At 38.9% G+C, this 27996-nt stretch overlaps 1 protein-coding gene across 1 annotated transcript in view; it reads left to right on the top strand.

Moving 5' to 3' along the window:
- The window catches only part of SLC24A4 (solute carrier family 24 member 4), a 98285-nt gene that overhangs the window by 42569 nt on the left and 27720 nt on the right, over window positions 1-27996 (top strand). Inside the window, exons 3-4 of the mRNA XM_007422544.2 lie at window positions 26722-26798; window positions 27861-27935. Of these exons, the coding sequence (XP_007422606.2) occupies window positions 26722-26798; window positions 27861-27935 (152 nt within the window). The remainder of the gene's footprint in view (window positions 1-26721; window positions 26799-27860; window positions 27936-27996) is intronic.

Here is a 27996-nt window from a genome sequence, read left to right as displayed (position 1 = left end):
ATAATGTGCAGTAGTTTGCACAATCTGTTAAATCTACTTTTTTTGATATTGGAATGTAAACTGACCTCTTCAAATTTGTTGGCCACTGTATCTTTCTTCAAATTTGCTGGCATAGTTTAGTTAGAACCTTTACTGATTTTTCTTGTGTTGCTTGCCATATTTCTGCAGATGTTGGCATTTCTACTATTCAGAATTTCAGTATACTCCTTCCATCTTTGTTTGATCTTCTTTGAATCAGTTACTATCTATCCATTGGTGTCTTTTAGCATTCCAGTTTGAGGTTGGAACCTCCTTTTGAGTTTGAAGATCTTTTAGAAGTCTTTCCTTATGTTCTGTTTTCATCTTCGAGGTCTTTACAGATGTCAGTGTAATACTGTTTCTTGCTTTTCTAATAGCTCTTTGAAATTCTTTGTTAAATTCCTTCTTGAGATTTTTGTGTTTCTTGGCTTTGATTTCTCTTATTTTCTTGGCAGTTTCCACCATTTATTCTGACAGCCTATTTACTTTCTTCTCCTACTTGGTCTGTGGCAGTCTCTTTTCACATTCATCCTTAACAACTCCTTTGATTTCATTTCACAGTTCTTCTGGTTTCCTATCATTGAAGTTCAGGACTTCAAAGCAGTTCCTGATGTTCTCCTTGAAAATGGTGGGTATTTGCACAAGATCATATCTTCAAAGCTGGTTGGCTTTCTTCTTCCACTTTAGCATAACTTGAAACTTGCATTGGAACAATTTGTGGTCTGTTTCAGCCCTTGGCCCCATCGTTACTGTTAGCAATTCCATCTCCTTGTTGTTGTTTAGTCGTTAAGTCGTGTCTGACTCTTCGTGACCCCATGAACCATATTGCGCCAGGCCTTCCTGTCCTTCACTGCCTCCCTGAGTTTGCTCAGTTTCATTACTGGTCCATCTCCTAGTACCAGTAATATAGTAAATTTGATTTCTGTATATTCTGTCTGGTAACATAGATGGATGGATGGATGGATGGATGGATGGATGGATGGATGGATGGATGGATGGATAGATAGATAGATAGATAGATAGATAGATAGATAGATAGATAGATAGATAGATAGATTTTGGTTGTCTCAAGAATTAGTAATGAGGAAATCATTGGAGTGGCAGAAACTGATAAATCATTGTCCTGCTTCACTTTAGTTTCCTGAGCCATGAAGTCCAATGATGTTGTCCTTCATACTATTTCCAATTTAGGCATTCCATTCTCCAATATAAGCAGCATATCTTGCTTGAATGTTCTGTTGATATCAGATTGAATTTGACCATAACATTCATCAACCTTCTCTTGTTCTGCATCAGTGGTTAGGCATGAACTTGCACAACTGTCATTTTAAAGGATTGTCTGTGAAGTTTAATTAATATTAGACTGCATTGTACCCAAGTATTGCCTTTGCTACATCCTTCATGACTATGAATGTAATGCCATTCTTTCTTTTGTGTGTGTTTGTGTGTATATTCTATATAGTAAATTGTATGAGCTTTTGAATAAAAATGTCCAATTCCAGTCCATTTTAATTCTCTGATGCCTAAGAAATCAATTTGTAGTTGACTCATTCCACCTTTCATTTGATGAGTTTTCCCTTATGCATGCTTCTTACATTTCATGTTCCCACTGTAATTCTGTTTTTACAACTCTGGATTTTCTTTTCCTGCATGGCAACATCAGCAACTAGAAGTCCCAATGGCTTTATTCTAGCTGCATCCTAAATACCATCAGTACTCAAAAAGATCCTCAGCTCTTAGTAACATGTTGAGTGCTATCTGATTTGAGGGGCTGATCATCCAGCATTATGTTGTCAATTACTTTATTTTGTCTATCCATGAGGTTTTCTTGGTAAAATTCAGGAGAGGTTTACCGTTGTCTTCTCCTGTGCAGTATGAAATTATGTCTTTGCTGTTGGCACTAAAGTGATCATCAGCCTCCAACATCTTCCTATAGTGTTGCTTAAGCCGATAGTTGGGATGATCTGGGATGATCTTTGTGCCTTTGGTGACCCTGTTGGGAGCATATACAATTGGGATAAACTCCCAGCATTCTTTGCTCATCTCTCCAAGGCTTATTGCAGGCCATAGTGAGGCAACAAAGCAGGCCTAATGACTAGGAATTATGGGACCTGAATTTTAACACATTTGGAGAATACTAGATGGAGGAATTCAGATAACAGCAATTTTTTCAATCTCTCATCCTACTGTTTGTCAAAATCTATGAAATGAGGACCATTTCCCCGTTTTCCTTTTCCATTTGTGAGGAAGTTTGACCATGGCTACCTCAGCTTATGTCTATAACTATGTTTTGAACTTGTGAAATGGTTATTGATTTATCATGGATTGTACACCTTCTGTTCATCTTGCAGTTTTCTTTGTACGCACAGCAAGGTTCAGGACAATTCTGGCCCTTGGCATCTGTGTGAATCCCTAAAGCCACTGAAATTTAGTAAGAACAGCATAAGAGCATCAAAAACCACATGCAAGTTTGGTGAGTTCTTGTGAGATTTTAGTATTTTGCTGTCTTAAAAATCTCTGGGTTCTTATCTTACATGATTTCATGGTCTTGTGTGATTTTGGAAATTTTTAAATTTTATTTTGAGGGGGTTGGACAAGTCTCTTGGGATTCGGCAGGTGGTCTGGTGCCCATCATTTTAATATATGAAGAAAAATAACATTTGGAAGATTGGAGTTTCCTGTTTTTCTGACTTGAAGAAATTCTCAGTTCTCCATAGCAGATACAAACAACTCCTACAGTAAGTTGAATGCTACATCTGGAATTAGATTTTCAAAGACTAAGTTCACACTTGGTTACTTCCCTTTAATTAAATTCCAGTGGTAGTCAAACTTCAATATGCCGTTATGACCTTTGCTATTTGGCATTTACTAATATTAAAATACATTTAAAATTTTCTAATTTTGGGGAGAGAGACAATGTGACCTTGACTAACCTGCCTATTTCAAGGCTTTAGGAAAGGTAATGATACCAACTGGCAGAAGGAAAGGGATGAGGCAAGAGCATCACCCCATCTAGTTCAGCATTCTGTGTCACACAGCGGCTGGCTTGATGCATTTGGGAAACTCACAACCCTGGACTGGAGGGCAACAGTCCTCTTTCATTGTAATTTTCCAGCCACCAGTTTTTAAGGCAAACTCCCTATGATTCAGGAGGTGGCAAATATTCCATTAACCTGCTCAATCCCCATTTAAAAAGTTCCAAAGTGCTTCCATTAACATAACGACTGGTAGCTAATTCCAGTTAAACTAAGTGCTGTGTGAAAAAGTGTTTCCTTCTGCAAATCCTGTGTGTCCTTGCATTTAGTGACAGTGAATGACCTTGAATTGTAACACTGTGCTATGCATGATTACACATACCTTGGTTGTGTCTCTTTTTACTGTCCTTTGTCCTAAGCTAAAGAGCCACAACTGCGGTCATCTTGTAGGGGAGCTGTTTCAGCCCACTAATCATTTTGTTTGCTCTTTTGTATCTCTATAATATCCCTTTTAAGCTGGGGTGACCGGAACTGTATTCAGTACTCCAAGAAACATCCCACCATAGAGATAAAAGAATAATGAACTAGATATAGGAACTATCAGGAAACATTTTGGGGGAAAATGTACAGGTAGTCCTCACCTAACAACCACAACTGGGACTGGAAATTCTGTGGCTAAGCAATGCAGTCATTAGGTGAAATGTCACATGACTGCATTGCTTAGTGACTGCAATGCTGGCAGTCCCAGCTGCTGTTAAGTGAATGCCCCAGTCGTTAGGTGAGGCAACTTCCTGTTGGCTTCCCACAATCAAGTCAGTGGGGAAGCCAGCAGGAAGTTGCAAACCCCACACACTGCTGGATAGGGAAGGGAGCTGGGGGCGGTGTGGGAGGGTCAGGGAGGGTGCTCAGAGGTGCCGTGTGGGTTGGATGCATGAGGGCCTCAGAACTGCTTGGATTTTCAGCCCCAAAGTGGAGAGGCTTCTGGTTTAGATTACGGAGCTTTGGGGGCTGGCTGAAAAAGCTTCGTGCCGAAATCCTGCTTGGATTTTGGCAGGGAGCATTTTCAGCCGGCCCTCAGAAATGAGAGGGAGTTCTCTTGGCAGGCAGCAGTGGCTTGCAACCTCCTCTTCCGACTTCCCCATTGACTTTCTTGGGAAGCTGACAGGGAAGATTGCAAATGCCGATCACGTGATTGCGGGGTGTTTGGAACTGGTTGTAAGGGCAAACTGATTGCCAGAGACCCAGATCGCTGTAACTTCAGGTGCAGGTTGTAAGTCCCTTCATTCAGTGCTGTCATAACTTGGAACGGTCACTGAATGAATGATCATTCAGCGAGGACCACCTGTATTTGGATTCTCTTCCTCTCTGTCCATTCAATTGCACCTCCTCTCAGCCCTTCAGGGTAGGCCAAGTCAAGAAACAGACAATACAGTTGTTCCAGGAAGGCTACTTTATTGTAGTAGAGTATAGTAACAGAATCTTCAAAACCTGTCCAAGTTTCTATCAGCTTTTATATTAATAAGGGAGGGTTATTTTGCATTTCTTTCTCACACTTGCTTCAATTCATCACTTCTCCAAGTCCCTCCTTCTTTCATACTAATGTCATCTCTAAATTCCTTTATACATCCCTATTTTGCAGAAAGACTGAATTTTCCATATAGGATGCCCCTATTGCTACTAACCATGTCCAGTGGCATGTTTGAAGTGGTGGTAGGGCTCTTGGATATAGGGAAAAGATAATAGAAGTGAAAGAGAAGCTGGATTCTTCACCAGCTTTGACAAAATTAGATGCCAAGTCCAACATCCTGCTTTGAACTACTTGTGCTCACCATGCAACCAAATAAAAGCCTTTCTCGGGTCTGCACTTTCTTTCATGTTGCAATTTAGCAAAGGACAAGTTACCAGCTGTTCATATGAATGCATGCTGTGCATAGAAATATAACAGCTATGTTAGACTTGGGGACAGTGGAAACATGGATTGAAAAGAGATTGGATGTTTCATATTTCCAGGTGAGTTTTGACAGTTTCATCTCCTTCTGTTAACATATGAGGAAAGAATAGTGTGTTCCCACCATAGCTGTGGTTTTTCTCTGATACACAGGTACGCAACTCTTAACTCTTCTCTGAAAATATGTTGGGCATCTGCACGCATGCTGTCAAAGGCTTCAATTAGTCTCTCTGGGCCAATATATTAGGAAACTTCCACAGCCTTCAATAATTTTGTTTTGCATTATGGATGGTCTCTAATGTGTAGTTCTCATACCCAATAATAAGTTAACAGGAGGGATCACTGGATGTTTCTCCAGAGTTCTACAAAGAGTTGTAGAAGGTACCCATGTCTTGAAAAATGTGGTACGTGCAGGGATCCAAATAGCAAGTCTCCATCTGAATAAAGTAATTAGAATGGTGTGCAATGGTGACTATTTATTATTTTTAATTTATTTTATTATTGTTTGCCACCCAGAGTCATTTGTTGAGATGGGGGGGGCATACAAATTGAATGAATGAATGAATGAATGAATGAATGAATGAATGAATGAATAAATAAATAAATAAATAAATAAATAAATAAATATCAGGACAACCAGCATAATGTTACAAACTGTGATGCTGCTGCAGATACCATTATGAGTAAAACCAGGGTAAAGAGCTACAAAAGAATAGGTTGATGCTGTTATGCTGGAATGGATTGCATACAACAGATTCATTGTATTGCAAAATAATGTGCAAATCTTTTTAATCTTTGAATAGAATGTTGCATAAGTATATGAGTGAGCGAAAATAATAATAATGTAATTTGTTGTCTTCTGGAACAGCACTGAACATGTCTACTCTGCCTTCTCCATAAAGTAAACATGACCAACGCTTCCAATTGTTCCTCATAAATTTCTTCTTCTTTTCCCCTAATCATCCTGGTTTTCTATTCTGGGTACATTACAGTTTGTCAGTGCCTTTCCTAAACAGAGCTGGTTTCAATCTGACCGACACAGAATAGAGAGGAACAATGACTTCTTTAGATGTTGCCACTAAACTCTGGCTGATGTTGTGTAGGATTGCATTTGGGTTTTTTGCAGCTGCATCGCGCTACTGGCTCATATTAAGCTTGGAATCCAACAAGACACCTAGGTTATCTTTGCATGTACTGCTACCTAGGATGGTCTCCTCCATCTTAAACTTACATATTATGCCTGTTCTTTTCACCATTCTGAATTAAATGAAGTATTGGCATTTTGCATAAACAGGTAACAAATGTTATTTCTGGCAAAGCTGTGCTTGGATCTCTGCACAGAATATCACAGTGCACCTTTCCCTTTCCTTTCCATTCAATTTAAGTAAGCAGCACACTGCTCAGACACACACTGCTTTCAGTGTCCTCCCCTGCCCCCTCAAAAAAAAACAAAAACTTTTCTGTCTCATGCATACTTAAATGCTCTGCCTCTCACTCATACACACACAGACGTTTTAGCTTTTTACTGGCAAGTCATGGCAGTATCAGCTGTCCTGCTATAAAGACACTTTATTTGTACAGGCGGCCACGTAGAGAAAGAAGAAAGGCTTGAAAGTTTTTCTCAGGGTTCAGACATTTGTTTGGCCTTGCCCCCTTCTCAGCCAGACTATTCTGGTTCGCCATTGCACAGACTCCTTGCCTGCAGAGTCTGTCTTGTGCCTCCATGAACCCCCTCTGAGCCCATCCCATATTGCCCATCTTCCACGGAAATTATAGAAGATTTTACACATTATTTATTTTACTGTCCTATTTCCACTTCAGCACATGGAAAAAATTTGGAGCCCCACTTGATAGGAAAATCATTTTGGCTGGACTCACATAAAGTTGAATTTTTAATGAAGTTAGACAAGGAGACACCACTATGGAGGTTAGCAAGCTTTGCACAGGCTGCTGCTAAGCAGATGATTTTATCAAAAGTTCCTAATGTTTCTCCATTATTTTATCTGCTGTAATAACAATGCTTTAATGTACTGATTGATTTTTGCACATTTTAATGTATTTTATTAATGTCAGGTCACTTTTATGTAGGTTTTATCTTATTTGTTATGACCAGTGGTCAAAACAATAGATTGATTGATTGATTGATTGATTGATTGATTGATTGATTGATATTAGGAGGATAAACTACTATACATGGATGACTGCTAGAAAGTAACAAAGATGGATTTTTCTGTATTTCCTTGCTACTATCTAGTGGCCACCCAGATTTGTGCAACTCAAATGTGGTAATTATCTGGAAGAGGACAAAACAAATGCAAAATGCAGACCAAAAGTGATTTCGCCAGGGGATGGAGGTGGGCAGAGGGCAAAGTTTAAACAATCCAGAATGTTGGGCACAATCAACATCTGGCCACTCTGTTCATGTATGATTGGAATTATGGTTTGTTTATTTCCCCAGACCATCATACTGGACAGTGGCAAACCTTATGTCAGGCAGAACACTGCCAGACTGCCACTTGTATTTCCCTTAAGGAGAAGTTAAATTTGGGATCCCACAACTTTAAGTTGAATGTGTGGGACTGCAGCAGCCGAGCAAATGGAATTTGCCTTTGGTAGGAAGATGTTCCAGTTGTGGCAGAGGGACAGACACTTCAGTTGCCCTGCAGTAAACCGCAGGGAAGAGCACTAGGACTAATAGAAGAGAATAGAAGATTGCTGGGATGCTAGGCCAGGGGAATCTGGCAGGAGACATATTTATTCACTTCAGTTAATTAAGAAGCCTGAAATTCTCAGTTGGCAGTTGTCATATGTACACATTCTTCTGTTTTGCCAGCATTCTGGATCACCCGATGACTTTCACCGTAATCCCTTAGTCGCTTTAATCTGACCAATTGCAGTGGAACGTATCATGCTCAGGAATGTAGAGCACAAACAATGGCTCATCTGCAATGCTCCAGTTTACATTTTCTGCCATTTCTCAGTTCTCCCTTTTAATTCTTGAGAGTTTCAGGCTACTGCCACTTCCCTTTGTGCAAGCCATTTAATTGAGCCTCAACTACTTTGGTTTGCTAGGGAATGGCAGGCACTTTCCAGATGGCTGCTGCTGTTGAGGAGGAAGCATCCATTTGTCAAAAAAGAAAAAGAGCCTGAAAATCTGCAGTGCTGCGACTGGGACCTTTAACGATTCCTCTCTGCCCTGTTTCAGGATGAATAGGAGAAGTGGATGGGGGCAGAGCTGAATATTTATACACGGCGCATCCAGTTAATGTGGGTAATGTGCACAAGCCCTTCCACATTAAATGAATTGTGGACATGATCCCCAGGGTAGCTCCACTTTCCATTGCCATGTTTCCCCAATGATGCTCTTTGGAGAGCATACATTGAACAGGATTTCTCCTTAGGTGTCTTGGGCATATTCTGACTTGACACTTGGAAAATGGTTTAAAGCTGACATGTCTTGAAAAAGCAGGCCTGTGGTGCCAGTATTATGGATTTGAAAAGCACTGGCAGCGGTTCCGTCGGGGGCCACAATAAGAGCTTCACATTGTACAAGGTTTCAAATGACGCTCTTGTTAAGTTTTGTTCTGGAGATGGCAGATCTTCCCGTGCCTGAGGATGGCTTTGATGCAGAGTGCTCTATGTGGGGCCGTTCTGAAATAAAGAGGGTTTGTAAACTGCTGCTAGTTCGGAATGCAGCATTTTGATGCCTCCTTGGTTGACCGTAATATGCCAGCCTTCCATCGACTGCACCAGCTGCCAAATTGTTTCTGGGCCCAACTCCAGGTGCTGATTTTGACCTATAAAGCCCTAAACGGTTTGGGGACAAGATGTTTACTTTAAACAAGCTATTATAACTTGTTTGTTCTACTCTATTTTAAAAAATGGGGTTTTTTCCCCTTCCTAATTTTCTTCTTTGTGATTTTTTTAAGTGTTTGTAATTAAAGAAAAAAATATCAGTTGTTTTATCATCTTTTTTGAGCTAAAGATGATTGCTGCTGCTGCTGCTGCTGTTAGCCTTTCTCCACACTTACCTCCTAATTAAAGTGGAAATGTTCAATCTCTTTTTTTGCACATGAAAAAAGAACGGAGTGGGAGAAAGAAGAGCCAGAGGTTTGTGTGTACTTATTGCGATAATGCAGATAATCATTCAGCATTATACAGTATTTCAACTTTGAACCAAGCCCCATTCTGAATTTTGGCAATTATCTAAATTCATGTCTGAATATTTCCTCACCCTTCAACAAGACCTAACTTGGGCAACCATTAGAAAGGTTGCCAATTTTCTAACAATAGCTATGGCTTGCAGCAATCGGTTACCATCCTTTCATATTAATTGTCTCAAGTTTGGTCTCGCTGTATTTTAAGTCTTGTACCTGTGTGTTACTGGTCTGGGACCATAAACAAATCAATGAAACCTCATGGATTATCCCAAGCAGGGGCATGGAAGAAGAGAAGAGGTCATTGTGAACCTCTGTGGACATCAAAACTATGCAGCAAGTTTTTACCTTAAATCAAGTGGTGATGACGCAGGCCAGCAGGGCGCCTATCCTGACGCTAAATTAGATAACACACATTTTTGTTAAGCTGTACTGGAAACTCCAGTGGGAAAAGAAGCTGGATTATATCAGCTATCATTATCTGGCTAGGAAACCTATTTTATCCAGCAGAAGCAAGATCATAAAGAAAGACAGCTATTCCCAGGCAGCTTCTGTTCCTAAAACAATAACCATTTACAGAGAACCATAAATGTACAAGAAACCAAGTTTGTGATATTTCAGTGAAGTGAAATTCAGTGAGAAATAAGATTAAAGCTAGTAGATCTGGGCTGCAGAAATCCAGTGAAACACAAGATGGCAACACTAAGATACAGAAAACCCTTAGCTTGCCCCTAGTGGTTCTCCAAATCTTTGCAGCCCAGATCTTGTAGCCATAAATAAAATTGACATTCCTGAAAGAGCGGCTTTCTCACTTGGCAGTTTTTCTGCTGAGTAGCCTTGGGTGAAGAACGTGAAGTTGGATAAAGTAATTAATTCCTGCCACTTTCAAATGAGCAGTGGCTTTTAAAAAGTATTATCTCATAAATGCAGCACATAGTATACGTGGAAGCATTTTGGCAAATGTGCATTTAAATACTGAGAACATTGCTAGTCTGATAAGCTACATTTGTTTTGTTAGCAGATTTTGCCATTGCTACACAAATTCCAAGTTACATAATTGAAGTAGCTGAATGTGTGCCTCACTTTTAATGTAATGAGATTTAGATTTTGATCTACTTTAGATGATCTCTTACAATACATAGCAAAACTTTTGATATTCTTTGATTTGTCCTACACCGGTCAGAAAATCTTTGGGGATTTTGGGGTGAAATTAATTTGAAATAAGAATTGCCGAACTTTCTACCAGTTAATGGCTGTTCCTAACATTAGAAAAAGATCTCTGTACCATGGAATACCCTTCCCATTTCCTGTCACTTTCTGATGTTTCCTTAGGAAATTCTGCTCTCTCCTTCAAAAAGTAACTCTTAACATTGTTTCACAGATACTCCCTTAACAATTCCAGAAATTTATTTATCAACTAGATTCATAAGGCCACCCAACTCAAACAGTGTAACTCTGGGCGGCATATAGCACAAACAATAACCTGACCCCCCACCTTATAATTTTAAAACATGTACAATATATAAATATAAAATGGAACCAAGCACTAAAACATAACAACTAAAAGGGGACTCCAAAACTAAATATTCATGTTTGCAAGGGAAAAAAACACGCCTGGAACCCAGCAAAGTGGGAAATACTGGAAAGGAAAAGATTAAACTCTTGACAGCATTCCTCTAAAGCTGTGTTTTCCTAAAAGCAGTATTGATCCAGATTTTAGGCCACATATTCCTATGCACAAACAGTTTGAGCTCTCATTCCAGGAACCAATATATCAACCTCACGCATTTTAAAATTGGGGAAGGGCGGAGGAGGGTGTGCAAGATCAAGGCTTGTGCAATGATAGCAGACAATAATTAATGGTGACATCTGGGTCTTTAGTAGGTTAGAACCAAAATATTTGATTGCCCTGCTTGTTAATAAATTCAGGCACATCTGAAGGTTTTAGAGTTAGAAGTAACAATTCTTTTCTCTGTGAGTCTGCATTTGAGCCACACAGAAGTTGGGCACAAATGAAAACTGCATACTTCTTTACTGAAAGATAAAATACATTAATATATTCTTCTAAGCTGTGTAAATAATGATTTTTTTTAACCTAAAATTTTATGTGGTAGTAAACTTGCCCATCCAGTCATAGTTTTTCGACATGACATTTCAAACACAATTATTTTACAAGCAAACCAAGTTATGCGTAATACATTTGATGTTCCTAAAAGAAGAAAGTGAACTTAGAACTGTAAAGTATGCTAAACAAAAAGTCTTTCAATCTTTTCTAATTGTTTTATGACTCCACAATTTGTATTAGTGTCATTTTGACACAGTTGCATTATATCACCACAAAGAAGTAATTCCAGAAGGCTTCTGTTATGTAACTGGAGTGGTTTCAAATCGTAGGTGATGATACAGCAAGATCAATAACAGTGTCTTGATTCCTTCTTACAGTTATGGCAGCTTGTTATTTCCAATTCATTTTTTTAATGTATTTACCAAGGGACTTTGGAGACACCAGGGATGCCTCCTGATGGGGCCCCTACTGTATAATCGTCCTCTTTCACAGAATTTGGGGGTCCAGAAGAGGTTGTCTTCTACTTGTTTCCCTTTAGTATTTTCCCCTCTGTTTCTTCTTTTTTAAATAATTACAAAAAATCCATTAAGCAGGAGAAGACTCAATAGTGGTGGAGCATTTTTAATTGGTAGCACTCTGAGGTATTGATCTGGAAGCATTCTCATAGGGGATGTACAGTGCCATAAAATGGCAAGAGATTGCTGTTCAGGTGTATAGCCATATAGGCTCTTTCAAACTATGCCGTTCAATTCTCCTTCCATCCCATTATTTTCCACCACGGTCAACAATCCATGTCACCTGAGCCTGTTCAGTCCTCACTGAACTGCTGCTTGAAGTTTTCTCCTTTAAGGTTTTATTTCTTTTCCTGCCTTTTTTTTTTTTTTTGCCCTACCTCTATAAACTTCAGAGTCTTGCAAGCTGGTGCTGCATTCTTTTTGAATGTGTATGCTGCAGCCTCCATGGTGGTATTGAAACAGTTCTCAATTAAGAATTGACATTTTTTGAGATAATCTAATTCCCTGTCATATTGTATGGTTATATAAGAGGCTTTAGAAATAGTGGCTGTGACTTTGGGCTTTTCTTCCCTAAAGCATATATAGTGAGGTAGTCCTCACTAAATGTCCGTTCAAAGTTACGACAGCATTAAAAAGTTACTTGTGACTGGTGCCTGAAGTTATGACCGTTGCAGCACCCCTGCGGTCACATGATCATGATCCAGGTGCTTGGCAACCAGCTCACACTTACAACCGTCGCAGCTTCCTGGGTTCATGTGATCGCCATTTGTGATCTTCTCAGCTGGCTTCTGGCAAGCAAAACTGTGTGATTCACTTAACAACCATGTGATTTGCTTAATGAACATGTTATTCACTTAGCGACTGCCACAAAAAGGTCATAAAATTGGGTCCAGTCACATGATGATTTGCTTAACAATTGCATCACTCAGTGACCTAAATGCTGGTCATTAAGTGAGGACTACCTGTACATTTTCTTCCCTTTAATCTCTCGGGAATATGGGCTGTGTGAGCCAATTGAAGCAAGTGTGGTTATACAGAAATAAAATTTCATTTTTAGATGCCAGATGGGAATTTTTCATTTGTCCCTGGAGCTGATCTTTCCTCTATCGTAGCAATAAAGTAAAATGCAATAGAAGCAAGGCTGGAACACAGAGCAGTTCATAGTTTGGGGTAGCACTATTTGTGTGTTTTGTTGTTGTTGCTTGCAGAGGGAAACTAACAGCCTTAATTTGCCTGCTAATATTAAATATATTTTCAAGCCATACTCATGTTTAGAAAATCTTGGGGAAATAAAGTTTCAATGTTCTTGTTAGCTGTAGTAATTTTGGATGGATATTATGGGCCCTTTTTGTGGATCTCAAGGGGCAAAAGCAGACACGCATAATATACACATATTCATATAACTGTGTGGCTTGGACCAGTAATCATAAACAATATTTAACAACAACAAAACTAACATTATGTAGGTGTCTTAGAATATGCAAACCATGGATGTGCCAGAGAAAAGAAGGATTAGCAGCAAGTACTGGTCTCCTTTAAATTGGTTATTGTCACCTAATAAATTGATATTTCTCTGCACAATAGTCAGTGGGGCTTAAATCCAACCTGGCATGCACAGAAGTTTTCTTGGTTCTCTTTTTTTTATCCTCTTGTCCATATTGCTGTCACAGGTTTCCCTGGACACCTAAGAATTTGGATGTTATATAGACAGTAGAATACTGGTCATCTTTATTCTTTCAGACAAGATAAGATGGGTTCAGTGCAACTAATCGCAGAGAAATTATGTTATACATAAAATAAGTTCATATCCAAATGTAGGTGGCAGATCCCATAATTGGAAAAATCCCATGTAAACAAGAACTCAGACAAAATGATGCATACAGAAAATTAGTGAATACATATGGTGGTAGCGGGCAATTCTGATACACAACCTAATAAATACCTGTTGGGATTAGATTTTGCTGCCACAATTCCACTTTCAAGCCCCAGAAATATTTAGCAATTCTGTTCCTTATATAAACATATAAAATATGTTTATTTTATACAGAAGTAGAGTGAGCAACTTTTGTCTTCAGGAGTGCAATTACAGTAATCTTGTTTGTGAAGCCAAAAGCCTCAATGAGCCAAGCAGTGATACCAAGGGGATGCCATCGAATCACATATGAAGACAGATTTCTTAAGGATTTCTTAAGGTTCCGGATGTTCAAATCTTTACCATGTGAAGCCTATTTTGTCTCTTACATTTTTATGTTTGGTATTCTTCCTGCCTCCAAATGCTGGGAAAACCATGCTACTGATTTTGACATTCACTGCAGTCAAAGGGGATTTGGGGAAGGGCAAAAAGAAAAAAAGTTTTGAGGGCACATGAAGCCCCAAGCGAAAGATTGCCCATTTCTGATATAGGTAATGTTTTTGTATCTTTCTGTTGGCTATTAAGACTTTTTAATATTTGATAAAAGTCTGGAAAGTAAAACCTTTGCATTTTCTGTTTCCCCTTTTCTCCTCTATATTCTTTAATGTAGAAGATTTTCAACAGTTCATTTCAGCTGAAGGCAGTGAGAAACTGCAGTGGATCAGTTAATTAATAGGGTGGTGCAAAGCATTTGAAGGGGATGCTTTGCAATGTTGGGTTACTCCAGGCCAAGCACCCATCCTTGAAGGGTTCGTGTGTGTTGTCTTCTGGCACTTGATCAGAAGTGCTGGCTTTGCGTGCACATGCCGACAACCAGGAATGGCTTTTAGCATAGCTAAGTATGTTTATCATAGGATGTGGTACTTTAACATGTCAAGGAGGAGTGCTTCACACAACATCTCTGAAAGAGTACAGCTTTTAACACAAAAGTGCACTTAAAAATATGATACAAATTTGAAGCTAACGCTATAACCTCAGTCAAGAAAGATGGCATTTTAAATTATACTTCCATCTTGAGTTGCTAAATAGTCCTTCAAAATTGCTTTGTGAGCTGGGAACTTTGGAAAGCACCCCATTACACTGCTTTGATACCAAAGTATTGACAAATTTGTAGTGATACATTTGGCATATTCCATATGTTGAGCCATCTGGTGAAACTTGTCAAGTACTAGATGACTTAACCTTAGAATCTTATAAAATTGGAACAGTGGTAACTACAGAGAACTCCTTTAAAGAGCTGAGACACATATAAAGGATTAATCATGTAGGAACTTTAAAGGTGGTGGTAGTGCATTCCCTCCTTAAACCATTGCTGAACCCAACAATTCTGGACAACTTTTACCTAGTCACCAGCTGTAACCTGATTGTCTTTTTAAAAAAACCTTCCCTAAAAAGGGAATGGTTCTGGAGGAAAGAGATTTTTAAATCTGTTGCAGTTGGGTTTCAGATCAGGGCACAGTATGGAGAAAGCATTGATTGCACTTGTCAGTGACCTTTGGCAGAGTTGGGGTGGGGATGGGGTGTCCATCCTGGTTCTCCTTGATTTCTCAGTAGTGTTTGATACCTTTGATCATGGTATCCTTCTGGACTGAGGGTAGGGATTGGAAGTGAGGACCATCATATGGAGGTGGTTCTTTCTCTATGGTTCAAGCCAGTATTGACAGGAGGGGAGAGGTTGAGCCTGAAGCCCCTCATTTGTGGGGTGACCGAGGGCTTGACACTCTCATCACTTCTGTTTAACATCTGCATGAGCTCACTGTGTGAGGTCATCTGTTGGTTTGGGGCTGGTATCATCAATATGCTGATGAAACCCAATCATACATTTCAGCCTCAGGCCACCCAAGCAATGCCGTTGATCTCTTGTCCCGATGTCTAGAGGCTTTGTGGGTCTACATGGGGAGGAACAGATTCAGGCTCAGTCTTGACAAGTCTGAGTGGCTCTGGGTATTTGGGGCCCCCTGACTTTGGGAACTTTCCATCTTTAGCCTTTGATGAGATTGCACTTCTCCATCTGAGACTGGTGCACAGTCTGGAAGTTTTGTTGGATTCATAGCTCTGTGCGAAGAGCAGGTGACACTGTGGTCAAGTCCTTTGCACAGATTCATCTAAAGCACTTTTTGCACCCATTCCTGGATCAGGAGGCTCTCCAGATGGTCACTTATGTCCTCAGTCACCTCACAGCTTTCTCCTGCTTGAGCCAAGCAAATTGAATTAATTAATTGCAGTAATTAATTGTTTTAGCAATTGCTATTGCTTGCAAACCGGGAGAATAAGAGCAAAACAGTCTGGAGAGTCTTGCTCTCTGTCTTGTCATGTGCTGTTCTGTCCACAAGGTGAAGTTTGATTTTTGATTGTGCACTCATTAAATGTTTTATTCAGAAGGAAGGCAAGGATCCAATCCCTGCAAGTATTTTAAGAACTGTTTCACACAAGGAGCCTGTGCAATCGACTGTTGTTGTCATAGGCAGGGAAGTTGATTAGCTCTGTACAGTATGGTAAATGATTTCCTAAGGATTCATTCATTACAGACTCAGTGTAGCTTGTGAAGCTACCTTCTCCTTTGAGTAAATGGGTGCTTAAAACCTGGGGTTAGCAGAGGCTGAACGCAGGTGGTACTCACTTATTATTAAGGGCTGAAAAAGAAAAGGGTGGTTGTTTTGGAAATAATAAACTGATTATTCCACAGGGATATTCCATGTTAGTCTTTTGCAGCAAAAACAACCAAGAGCCTTGTGTGGCTTCTTTCATAGCAAGTAAATACCTTATATTGTGGCAGTTGTGTAAAGTGCTTTTCTGAGCAGAAATGAAGACAATGAGGGAAGTGTAACAATTGGTAATAGCGTTTCTTACCTCCATTTTCTATGTGCTTCAGTAGCAAATCAGTTTATGCATCAAAAGCCCATCTGGATAAAAATATATTTATGGATTTGCAGAAGGCAAAAAAGCTGGGCCCAGCCTGGTTTCCCTGGGAGCTGCCACCAAGAAGGTCCTATCTAATGTTTGTTAGATGTGCTTCCAGTCGTGGTGAGACAAGGAGGAGACTCCCTCAAGGAACCTGAAAACTGTGAGGATCACATGGCAAAATGTGATTGCTCTCTGTGTCCAGCCAATGGCTTACTGAAGCTTATGTCACAGTGTAGTTTTTAAAACACCACAGAACATGCTTTGCTCGATTTGAGAAAAAAAATAATTACATTAGATTTTTATTAAAAAATGCATGATAAAATTAACGTCACAGATTATGTTATTTCTTATCTGTTAAATGTATACCCAGTTTTTCTGCTTCTTCCAACACTCAGAACAAGTTGACAGCCAGTGTAATGTAGTGGTTAAGAGGCTGGACTGGCAGTCAGAAATCCCAGAGTCACGTCTGTCCTGAGCTACAGAACAGGGTGATTTTGGGTCAGACATCCTCAGCTGAACCTACTCTTCAGGGTTGTTGTTGGGGGGAGATGAGAGGAGGGAGTGCTGTGTATGCTGCCCTTGCTTCTGAAAGAAAGGCAGGATATAAATCTAATAAACAAATAAACCAAACTTACAGTAATTAAAAAAATAACATCTATACCATTAAAATAAAAAATTGCAATAGTATGAAATTACATAATTGTAATATGTATTTATTTATTTGTATTATTACAAATAAATAATTGTAATCAACAATTAAAAGCTTGGGAAAAGAGGTACAGTTTTGCCATCTTCCTAAATGCTGAGAGAGTAGGAGGCAAATATACTTCCTTAGGAAGCAGATTCCATAGTTTGGGAGCCACATAGGCTGGGAATGCTTATATTACTTATATTTGAGTATTACATGCTCTGTGTGTGTATGTATTCTGCTATTTTACTTTTTAAAATCTTTTGTTATTAAAATAATTCAAGATTGCTTTGGATTTTGCTGCAGAAACACACCCTCTGGGAACCCTTAGCAAGATCGTTATTGTCCTACATGGGGACAGGATGAGATTTCCATGAGTCCTGAATCTATAGAGAATCACTTATGGTTGCATATTTGGGTTATTTATGTATTTTTAAAAAAGAAGTACTTTTTAAAGTATGTATGGTATTTCTCTTCCATTCCTTAAGGCAGTGTTTGTCAACCTCAGCAACTTTAAGACATATGGACTTGAAATCCACACGTCTTAAAGTTGCTGAGGTTGAGAAACACTGCTTTAAACTTAAAGCACCCCATATTTTCCTCCCAGGCGTGCAGAAAAATATAGTGCTGTTTTTTAAGGACTTTTGTTTTAAGGACTAAAATCAGTGCTACTGTTAAAGCAGCAACACATCTTTTTCAGGCTTGAAAAAGAAGCTTGAAAAAGGATGCAGCTGCTTTAATGAAAGGCGCTGTGTCTGCATGACATGCAAGGCGTTTTGTCAGAACCTCGCAATTAACTCCATTGAATTATTGTAATTGCTAGCTTGCTCAGTTCTGCCATGGTTATACTGGGGAGGGGGTAATACGAGTTAGGTGCATAACGGTTAGTTATGCTTCGCCTTATCTAGTCTTCAGGAATGTCAAGGTTGTACTGGTGTGAGAGCAGAGAAAGGCACCAGAAAGAATGAGGGGAAAAGGGGGGCAATTAGAAGGGTTAAGAAAGCATTGCTTTGGGCGGGCTTTTCAGTTTCAGCAATTCCCTGCTAAGGACTGTATGTTAATCATCAATAAACTGACTTTCTTTTGGACTTGCTGAGTCTCTGGATAATGTTTCTTTTTATTGGGGTTTAAGAACTGCAGTGCCTGACATGTTTATTCCTAATCATTTTCATAGCGTGCATAGCTCTGTTGGATATACATCACTTAGAAGGTCAGGCATTATATACTCCGCTGTTCCAATTCTGATTTTGGTAGGGGTTGCTAGAGGGCATCCTACACCTGCTCTCATGTTTCTGAAGTATATGCTAAAGAATATGCAAGAAACAACAGAATACACAATCCTTTTGATCGTATATTGATTCTCCTTAATGGTGGTTGGTAAGAGGTCTTATTTATCTTATTAACCTGCATTTAAACATCTGTTTGACACTATGGAGCTACGTATTGCCTGCTAATAGAGATAGCACTTCCACTTGAAGTTGCTTATGTCAGTCATAGCACATTGCAGAAATGAGTTAATTAATTGAACTGATCCTATTAACAAGACAAAACAAGAGTTGCTTACCAGAATTTTGGTGAGCATCACATTACTCAACCTGCAAATATATCTCTTGTCCTTAAGGTCAAGTCTCCTTTGAGTGAAACTCAGTTCCTGGAGATTTCATGGATACATCTGTGTACTTTACTTGGTAACGATGTGGAAGAGGACTGCCATTGCCTTCTTCCAGGATGCTTTTCCAGCTTCCACATGTAGCCTATGACCCTGGACTTGCTTGGTGACCTCCCATCAAGGTTCTAATCAGGTCCGGTACTCCTTAGCTTTTCGAGATTAGCCAGTGGTTGCTACCCCCTAGCTGTGTATACTGTCACTACCCTTCATTTAAATTTGCCAATGGCTTTCCATAGTATTACTATATTCGAGGAAATTCAAGTGGGTTGGGGAAGAAATATTTTATGCAATGTTAATAATTCCAAAAAGTATTTATGACCACATCTTTCATCAATATTGTCAGCTTTGCATAATGATTTTGTGTTACTTTCTGCAAAAAAAAAAAAAAATTAAATCCAAAATTTAGGTAAATGTAACAAATGTGAAAAGCAGAACTTCCACAAAGACAGAATATTGCTGATTATCAACATTGGAATCAAAGAAAAATGGTTGACTTCCCTCTTTTGTTCCTTTCCTTCCTTTCTGTGTCTGTCCTGTTTGGACTATTTGTACCTTGAGAAAATGGAAAGTTTTTGATCTAAAACAAAAATGAATTCTGGGAAAATGGTCCATCTATACATATATTAAAAACAAACAGATTCACACCTAGAAAACTTCTGCTACCTGCAAAATGAAAATGAATCCTTAAATAAATGACACGCATCCTTTCATTCACTACTTCTGCCTTAAAAAAGCCAGATCACAGCTCCTTTATGTGCAACAATTTATTTATTTGTTACAATAATCAATTGATTGATTGCAGTTATTGGTGTGCTGCTTCCTTGAGTGATTCTGCAATTTACAACCTGCATGCATTAAAATGCCCATAAAATCAATACCACATTAAAAAGATATTTTGAAAAAATATCTCTCGAGCTCTCAGCTTTCCCTCCAGCAAAACAGAATAGCTCCAGTTGTAATGACACTTACCAGACAATCATTACCCCCTTAGGGATCTCTTGCCTCTCTGGATAGATCATCTGATGATAAGGTGCAGAAATCACATGCCAGGAAAGGCTGTAAAACAGCAGATCCACGTGGCTGAGAAGATGCCGTGTTAGGCTTATGAATTTTGGGAATTTAGTCTCTGGGTATGGTGCCTTGAGTAGTATAGTCAGGGCATATTAAAACAGTGTGATTGCACTGTGTAAGAATGCCAGTCAAAATAATCATGTACTAACCACTCTAAGCTGAACGGAGTGTCAATCAAATGCACTGACTTCTGCAAAGTGGTTGATACTCCATAATCAGGACTTGCTTGGTCAGTTAAGCAAGGCACATCCTTTTTATTCTTCAAACACAAGGATGCCAGGATGGTGGGGGGTGGGGTGGGGAGTGGGATTGCAGGTTTCAAAGGGTAGGTAAGTCTGAGATATTTGTGAGATAATTATCTATTCAGTTTTTCAGTGCTTATTTTAAAAAAATCTATCTTGTGGCAAATTCCTAGAAGAATAGATCTCGAATGAGTCTAATGTAGCAACCCACCTCTGTTATTTTTTCATTCTCAGCATACAGTAGAAGGATTTAAAAAACAAAAAACAAAAAAACCTCCTTGATGACTAATATTTGAACTTCTGGAAGTCTGTGTTTAAAAGCTTAGCACTTAAGCAACTATTGAGATAAGCTGAAAAGACAACTTAGAATGTAATTTTAAATGTCTGAACTTGGAAATAATTTCCATTGTGTTCAGTGAGGCTTTTTTTTCAATACAGCTTTCTTTAATAAGGTAGCCTTTAAGTTGTGATTAGACCAATCAGTATTCCTAATCAATCAAAAAATAGGAATTTTGGGAGAGCACACTGCTAGACAGGTACAACATGTGTACAGTCCTATTTTTAGATATAAACCTGATTGAGTTCAGTAGTTCTTAGGTCTCTCCAAGCTGAGTACAACTCTTAGTGGCTGTATGGACAAATGTTCACCATCAGACAAATTGATATGCAGGGACTACCTATCAGGCCCAGCCCAAGAACAACAGTGAAACAGTCCAGTTGAGTTCAGTTCCTTTATTTGCTTACACCATATAGACAGAATCTTGCCAGACTAAATCTATACTAATGCAACTAGAGAACATACCCTGGGAGATTCTAGGGAATGGTTATCCTGAACCTTTTATGTTTCCCATGCTGCACCTCCAGACTGTGTTGTCTTTTGTCTCCTTTCCCTTCCTGGATAGCCTTGCTCTCTGCTGCAATCCACCACATCACCCTCCCCCTCATAGATACATTCTATCACACTACCTTACATAAAAACTCAATGTCTGGTGAACATGTATAAGGCAATTGTAAAGAAATATGCATAAGATTGAACTCTTGTAGGGTCAACACATTACAGATAGTCCTATGATGGAATGGTTTGGTGAAGGCTGTGCTCGGGGAGATAAGCATCTACTTAGCCCCCAGCAGGAGGGTGGGAAGGTGAAGAGGATGAGACTGGCAGCACCCTAAGGAATTTGCGGTGTTTGCTTGCTGGCTTGGGAAGTTTAGATTGAACCTGGCAAGATTGATGTCAGGTTCAGCCCAAAGAACTCCATGAGAGAGTACAGGTCTAGTTTGATAGCTTTTATTAGCTTTCATCCACAAGACAGAATCTTGCCAGACTGAATCTAAACTAAACACGGAATCAAATTTTCCCATAAGGTTCAACGTAAGGTTAATCTGTTCTGACCCCTACGAATTTGGTCGCGAACTGATTTTGGTCGCGACCCAAATCAAATTTTCCCATAAGGTTCAATGTAAATACGGTTAATCCATTCTGAACCATATGTATTTTTTTTTAAACCACAAAAATATGAAACAAAGTACAGTACAGTACAGTACGAAGAGAGAGAACACTAACCTTGCTTGAGGCGACTTCTGGCGTGGAGGACAGGAAGGCGGGTGGGGAGGCAGTTATTGTTTGGAGGGAGAGTCCCCCTCCCTACAGGAAGCCACGACCATGTGTGTCAGCAGGGAAAATGGCCACGGATCCTATTCGTCACCCGATGCGGAGTTTGCGAACGAAAGCAAAATTTTGCGAACGGTGCTGTTCGTGACCCGAATTGTTTGTGAACAGAAGCGTTCGTGATCTGAGGTACCACTGAATTTGGAACCCACCAAGACAACAAGATATTTCAGCCATGGTGCCTGACTAAAAGGATTCTCTTAAAGAAAGCCACAGTTTATTTGCAACTGTGGATTGTTGATATGCGTGTTTGCCAACCTTTGAATTAAGCTGTTTTTCTTCTGATAAAGGGGCAAAGAAGATGACTTTGGGTGTTGTTTTATAATATCATTTCCAGACTTTTATTTCCCCCTTTCTTCTTTTTTAAATTATTATCATGATTAATAATTTTGCAGACATTTTGTTAATATTATTGTGTATATCTAAACTGTTTCATTAATGTAGAATGGTGATGATGATGATGACTTGATGATTGTCAAGATGGTATACAAATATGATGCACAAATACATGATAAGTTGCAAACTTCATATAAGTTTGCAAACTTATATGAAAGAGAAAAGCATTCCCTCTCTACTTTCAGTCAGATTTGTAAATTCAAGTGACCCCAATAGTTCCTCACTGAGGCCTAGAAAGCAGGGAGGTTAGGAGAGGAAGGTTAAATGAAGGAGTTTTCTTCTTAGTAGTGGCCCTGAATGAACCACATTAATATTCATACTGGTGAAAAGCTGCCATTATTCCAATAATACTTGATGGGAGCAAAACAGAATCTGCTCTCCAGCGCCTATTATGCTGAGAGAAGGTAAGAGGGAGGGCTGCAAAATTCACAGAAGATACACTGCAGCTCTCAAGGAGCTCTTTGTAAGAAACAGAGCTTCTATCGGCCACTTACACATCCCTCTGCCATAATAAGAAATGTTATGATATAACAAAATTAATTCCATGATGCACCATTTCAAGATTTCAAAGGTGCTGGCCTTTTAAGGACTGGAGAGGCCACAGAGCATTTTGCTGACTAGATCCCCTTTTCTCTGGTGCCAGTTATGACTATGTGTCACAGCAGGAAGTCAGTAATAAAAAGGGAGGCGTGAGATGCAAGCGTACAGGATGGGCAGCTGGACCAGAGGATAATTCAGGGATGGCTGCTGCAAGTGATTTGAGGGAACTGCTTGATGGCATCACATGAGCTTTACATAAGATGGAACAATTCTGGCTGTTTGAAAAACTGACAACACTCACTGAAGATTACTGCACATTAACAGCTGCTGTGTGGATTATCCCCTTCACCTTTTCAGGAAAAAGTGTTCATTCTGTGAAAATACATGGCATCTCTTGAGCATCATGGTGCCATCAACACTTTCTCAACCTGCTTTACAGTTTCCTCCCATCTCCTCCCAGCCTTGTTCAAAGCATGTGAGTAGTAGCTTTGAAGCACAAAAAGAGGACATGGTCAAGAATTAGGACTTTTCGGGACTTCCAGGGAACAAAATGACAAACTGAAGATGGCTCACTGACCATGGCAGAATGAAGAGCTGGCAAGCAGGTTGGCTCTTTGTAATTGGACAAGGAGAGGACTTGAGATAGCCTACAAGTGCGCCATACAGTTGCTCCTTGTGAGGAGTTTAGAGCTCTGGGAGACGAGGGAATAACCATCTTGCTGAAACCGCAGTTCGGCACCTTCAAAAAGGGCACTGGGTTCACATATTTCCTTTTCTAATCACTTTAGGAAATTCCTTGTTAACTGCTTTTCTGCTATTAGGAACCTTTGGATCAGCATGTTTTAGAGCACCGGGTGAGTTTCCTTCAATCCTTAGCCAAAGAAGCTTTAAATACAAGTTTAAGGACTTCATTTTTTTTTCTTTTGGAATAAACAGCAAAAGGGTGATTAGAATCTTGATTTTGGAAAGTTACAAATGGATTAAGGGTCCAGATGAATTTAAAATAAGATTTTGGAATTAATTATAAGAATCCTTCCCGTAGGAGAAAATACTTTTGTTTTGAATTCTCTTTAAAAAAACAACAACACATGATTAGATGAGACTTTGAGGGTTGGACACTAGAGGGAACCAGAAGGAACTAAAGATTACAATTACAGAATGGAGCAAAATATTTTATTGAAGGATAATTTGGAACAATGGACCCAGAAGTTAATTTCAAGAGCATCTGCCATTATGGATAGACTGTGTTTAAAAGATGTTCTGGAAGAGGAAGAAGTTTTACCGGACAAGACTGAGACTGATCTGAATGTGGATTTAAAAATGATAGGCTATAAGAAAGATATGGAAAAAGATGCCACACTATAAATACAAATTAAACTGGCTAATGTCTTAATAATTAAAAGGGATATACAAGTAACAAACCAAAAGAGTGACCTGGATAATTTTCCTATATTGGATTTGCAAAAGAGGCTTGTTAAAGCTTTGAAGAATTTTGTGAGAAGGAACAAAGAAAAACATGAAAAGAGATCAAGTTCTAGGACATTATTTGAAGGGATTAAAGGTCAAGCTTGTTAAAAGTAAAAGGAATATAAAGTTGGTTTATTTGATGAAGGTTAAAATAGATATGGTGTTATCTCTGGCAACCCATGGGAAGAAGAGATCATTTGTTGTATTTTAAGAGAAGGTGATAAGTTACTAAAATGGTTTATACTTGTGATGAAGAGGGAAGTAATTTCTTTATATATTTCTTTTCTTTTTCTTTACTATATTCTTATTTCTTCTTTTCTGTTTTTCTTTCTATTTTCCATTTTATTCTTTTATTTCTTTTAGTTTGTATTAGTTTTTATCTTTTTAATTGTATTTTCAAATAAAATTGCTATATATAAAAAAAAAGAATTAGGACTTTTCCTCCTGGCCCTTGATGTTTCTTCCACTGTCACCCAAGCAAGTTCACAGAAAAGAGAGGTTATTTCTTGGGTGGGGGGCATTTACTTTATGTCTTTTCCTTTAGTTGCTCCTGAGATTTCAGCATGATAAGAATTAGGGATTTCAATTTGATTTATTTTCTTTATTTTAAATGAAATATGAGATTCTAAAGAAATTCTAAATATTTGTACTTTTGTACACTCAGTTGCAGCATATATGCACTCATACCTTAATCAGGCGGATTCCTGTCATATGTGGAACACGAGAAAACTATCATTTGGTAGCTGTGAAAAATCATACTGATGTCCTTAAGCACAGCAAAGACAGTGGTGCCACTGTATGCCTTTCTGTCATTCCTATTTGTGGTTTATTAGCAGCTGGAAAACTGTACTGAATAAAACTGATTTGTAAAAACAGCTTTGCTTTTAGGGGTTTCGAAGAATTGGCATTTGGCCTATGGGCATGAAAAATGCAATAGGGAAAAGTCACATTTATATTGAAATAACATTTTATGTGCTGTTCCCTATTGTCTTATTGAATTTTGGAGTGGTTTATCAGCTATGCTCCAGACTACATGATAAATTATTCAGTTCTTTAATGTACTTGGCATCATTAACATGACTTGATTTAGTACCTTTTGGTTAGGATTCCAAAAATCCTGGGGACTAAGCCTGAACTTTTTAAAAGAGTGGTTAGCACAGGGCAGTTTTAAAAGCAGTGGTTAACAAAACCAGAGAAGTCTTGTTTTTGTAGTTCTGTCACTGGAAAGAAAGGCCCTTTCCCTTCTCCTTCCAAATGTGCATGTATACAAACAAGTTCTTTACATGTTCCCTCTCCCCCACCCCCAGAAAACACGGAGACTGACAGGGATGTTTAATTAGTACATGGAATTTGCTTTCTTGGAGGATCATATGGTCATCTGCATACAGTCACATTGACCTTATGGACCGTCAATTAATTTAGGGAATGTTGATAAGGAAGGGATATCTCCTTCACCCTCCATACTTGTTAATGCATCAAGAAAACTTCAGGTCTTGTCATAAATCAAATGAGGAGCATCAGTGCTCCTTGAGATGCATTTGAAAGCCTTGAATACAAGATGCAGAATCTGATTTGTAATGCAAACCAGCAGTTCCCCCACATATACTAGCACTAAAATGTCTAGCGCTGTTAAGGAAAGGGGGAATAATTCCAGAAAGGAGAGGAGAGAAAATGTTGATCCAAAGTGTGTGTGTGTGGGGGGGGGGATGTCCTGATTTGCAGCCATGATATACAGCAGAGATGGGAACAACTGTGGCCTCCACATATTGCTGAAATAGAGCTCCATCATGGTTGAGCTCCTGCAGAGATGGTGGGGAAGTCATACTGTTTGGATGGTCCACAGTAATAGCTGCTATGCTGGGAGGTAAGCAAAAGAATTAATCTGTGCTAAAAGCTCCTGGTGTCTGTGATTCACTTAAGTTGAACTAAAATGTCATCATAAAGTGCAAACATATCTTAAAGCAGTGTTTCTCAACCTTGGCCACTTGAAGGTGTGTGGACTTCAACTCCCAGGACTTCAACTCCCCATGGCTGGCTGGGGAATCCTGGGAGCTGAAGTCCACACATCTTCAAGTGGCCAAGGTTGAGAAACAATGTCTTAGAGCAACAACTTTTCTTTGCTGCCATTCAGAAATCCAGGGGAGAAGAACAGTAGTAACCACAGGTTTCTAGGCTTTGTCAGAAGCTTCAAACTGCTGCCATATGTTGCTACATGAATCAGAAAATTGACTTTTAATCTAGACCTACAGATCAACAAACAAATGTTGTTAGCACTAGCCCACAAATTGGGAGAGAAATATTCTGCGTACAGATTGTTCCTGCACTGAGGCCATAATTTCTCCTTTGGTAAAATTAATTGCATTTGGGGTTTGTTTATATTTCAGGCATATTACTTCTCTCCGAGAGAAACAGTGCACAGCTAACCCAAACATTTCCTGGCTGCTAAAGTGTTTAAACAGTTTCAATACATTTTTTTCTGTTTCAGCGATTCATGAATTTCCTGAGGATTTATTCAAAAACAAAGAAAGGCAGCAAGGAGCAATATTGCTTCATATTACTGGTGTAAGTATTCCTAGGTTATCTGAAGTATGTTCAAAATGTACTCCCCAGTTACCTATTTATGTTCATCTCTTCCAGAAAGCCTAGGGAATGTACATTTTCTCAGGCAAAGATTCGACTTAACCCAGGTAATATCAGGTTCTTTAAGGGAAAAGCAAAATATCCTAAGGTTGTTGCAGGAAGAATAGGATAGAAATAAAAATGCGTTGAAGCTTAGCAAATCCAAATTATATTATGGACCCTTTACAGTAAGTAAAGGGTCCATAATATAATATAATATAATATAATATAATATAATATAATATAATATAATATAATATAATATAATATAATATAATATAATATAATATAGTATGTATCTACAGCATACTTTAATAAATTGGAAGACAGTTCAGAACCTTCAACTGGTGCAAATGCTGCTTCCGGGCTCAACTCATATTACTGGTTATTCCTCTAAAGCTTGAAATGGATTCTCTGCACTGCATGTATTTGAACTGACTTTCTGTTTTGCTGGCTGGATCCATCAGGTTGAAAAGAAGGGGGGGGGGCAGGGGGAACAAGGCCCATTCAGGGCAAACCCATCCAATGGAAGTTCTTTCCTCATTGAATTGCCTTGCCTCAACCTACTTTGCATATCACTCCTTCCAGTATATGAGCTGTGGCCTCTGGGTATCCAAGCATTGCCCACTTCAGTGGCCCTTAAGGTCTGCTTCAAATGTTTAAAAGTGGCTCTATTTTATTGCTGCTCCTGAAAGATTTTTGATTTATATTTCTGGTATTTTACCTTTGCTTTTAAAAAAAAAAGAAATAAAGAAACTATCAACATCCCTGAGGAACTTTTCTGATTAGAAAGGCAGTATAATAACATAACACACCAGACCTTTGCTTTCCATTCAGCAATCTAACATTGGAGGTGGGGTACTTTCAAGAAACGTCTAGACTGAAGATACGATAGGATGCAAAAGACTGCATGGGGATACCAATATTTTCTTGCCCTATATTACTTGTGACTAGGTTATTTTGTAATACCTTAATGTATATATGTACTATGTGTTTTTTCTACAGGCTCTGTATATGTTTTATGCCTTGGCTATTGTATGTGACGATTTCTTTGTTCCATCTTTAGAAAAAATTTGTGAGGTAAGTGAAAAAAATGTTCATTCTTCTAAATCAGTTTGTTTGCTGTTGACAATGCTAGGAG

Source organism: Python bivittatus, unplaced genomic scaffold (genome assembly GCF_059951505.1).
Source record: "Python bivittatus isolate LINGU-HERP-01145 unplaced genomic scaffold, Pbiv_v1 ctg000480_np1212, whole genome shotgun sequence".
NCBI lineage: Eukaryota > Metazoa > Chordata > Lepidosauria > Squamata > Pythonidae > Python > Python bivittatus.
Note: the sequence above shows the minus strand (reverse complement) of the source record. Positions and strands in the feature narration are given on the sequence as shown.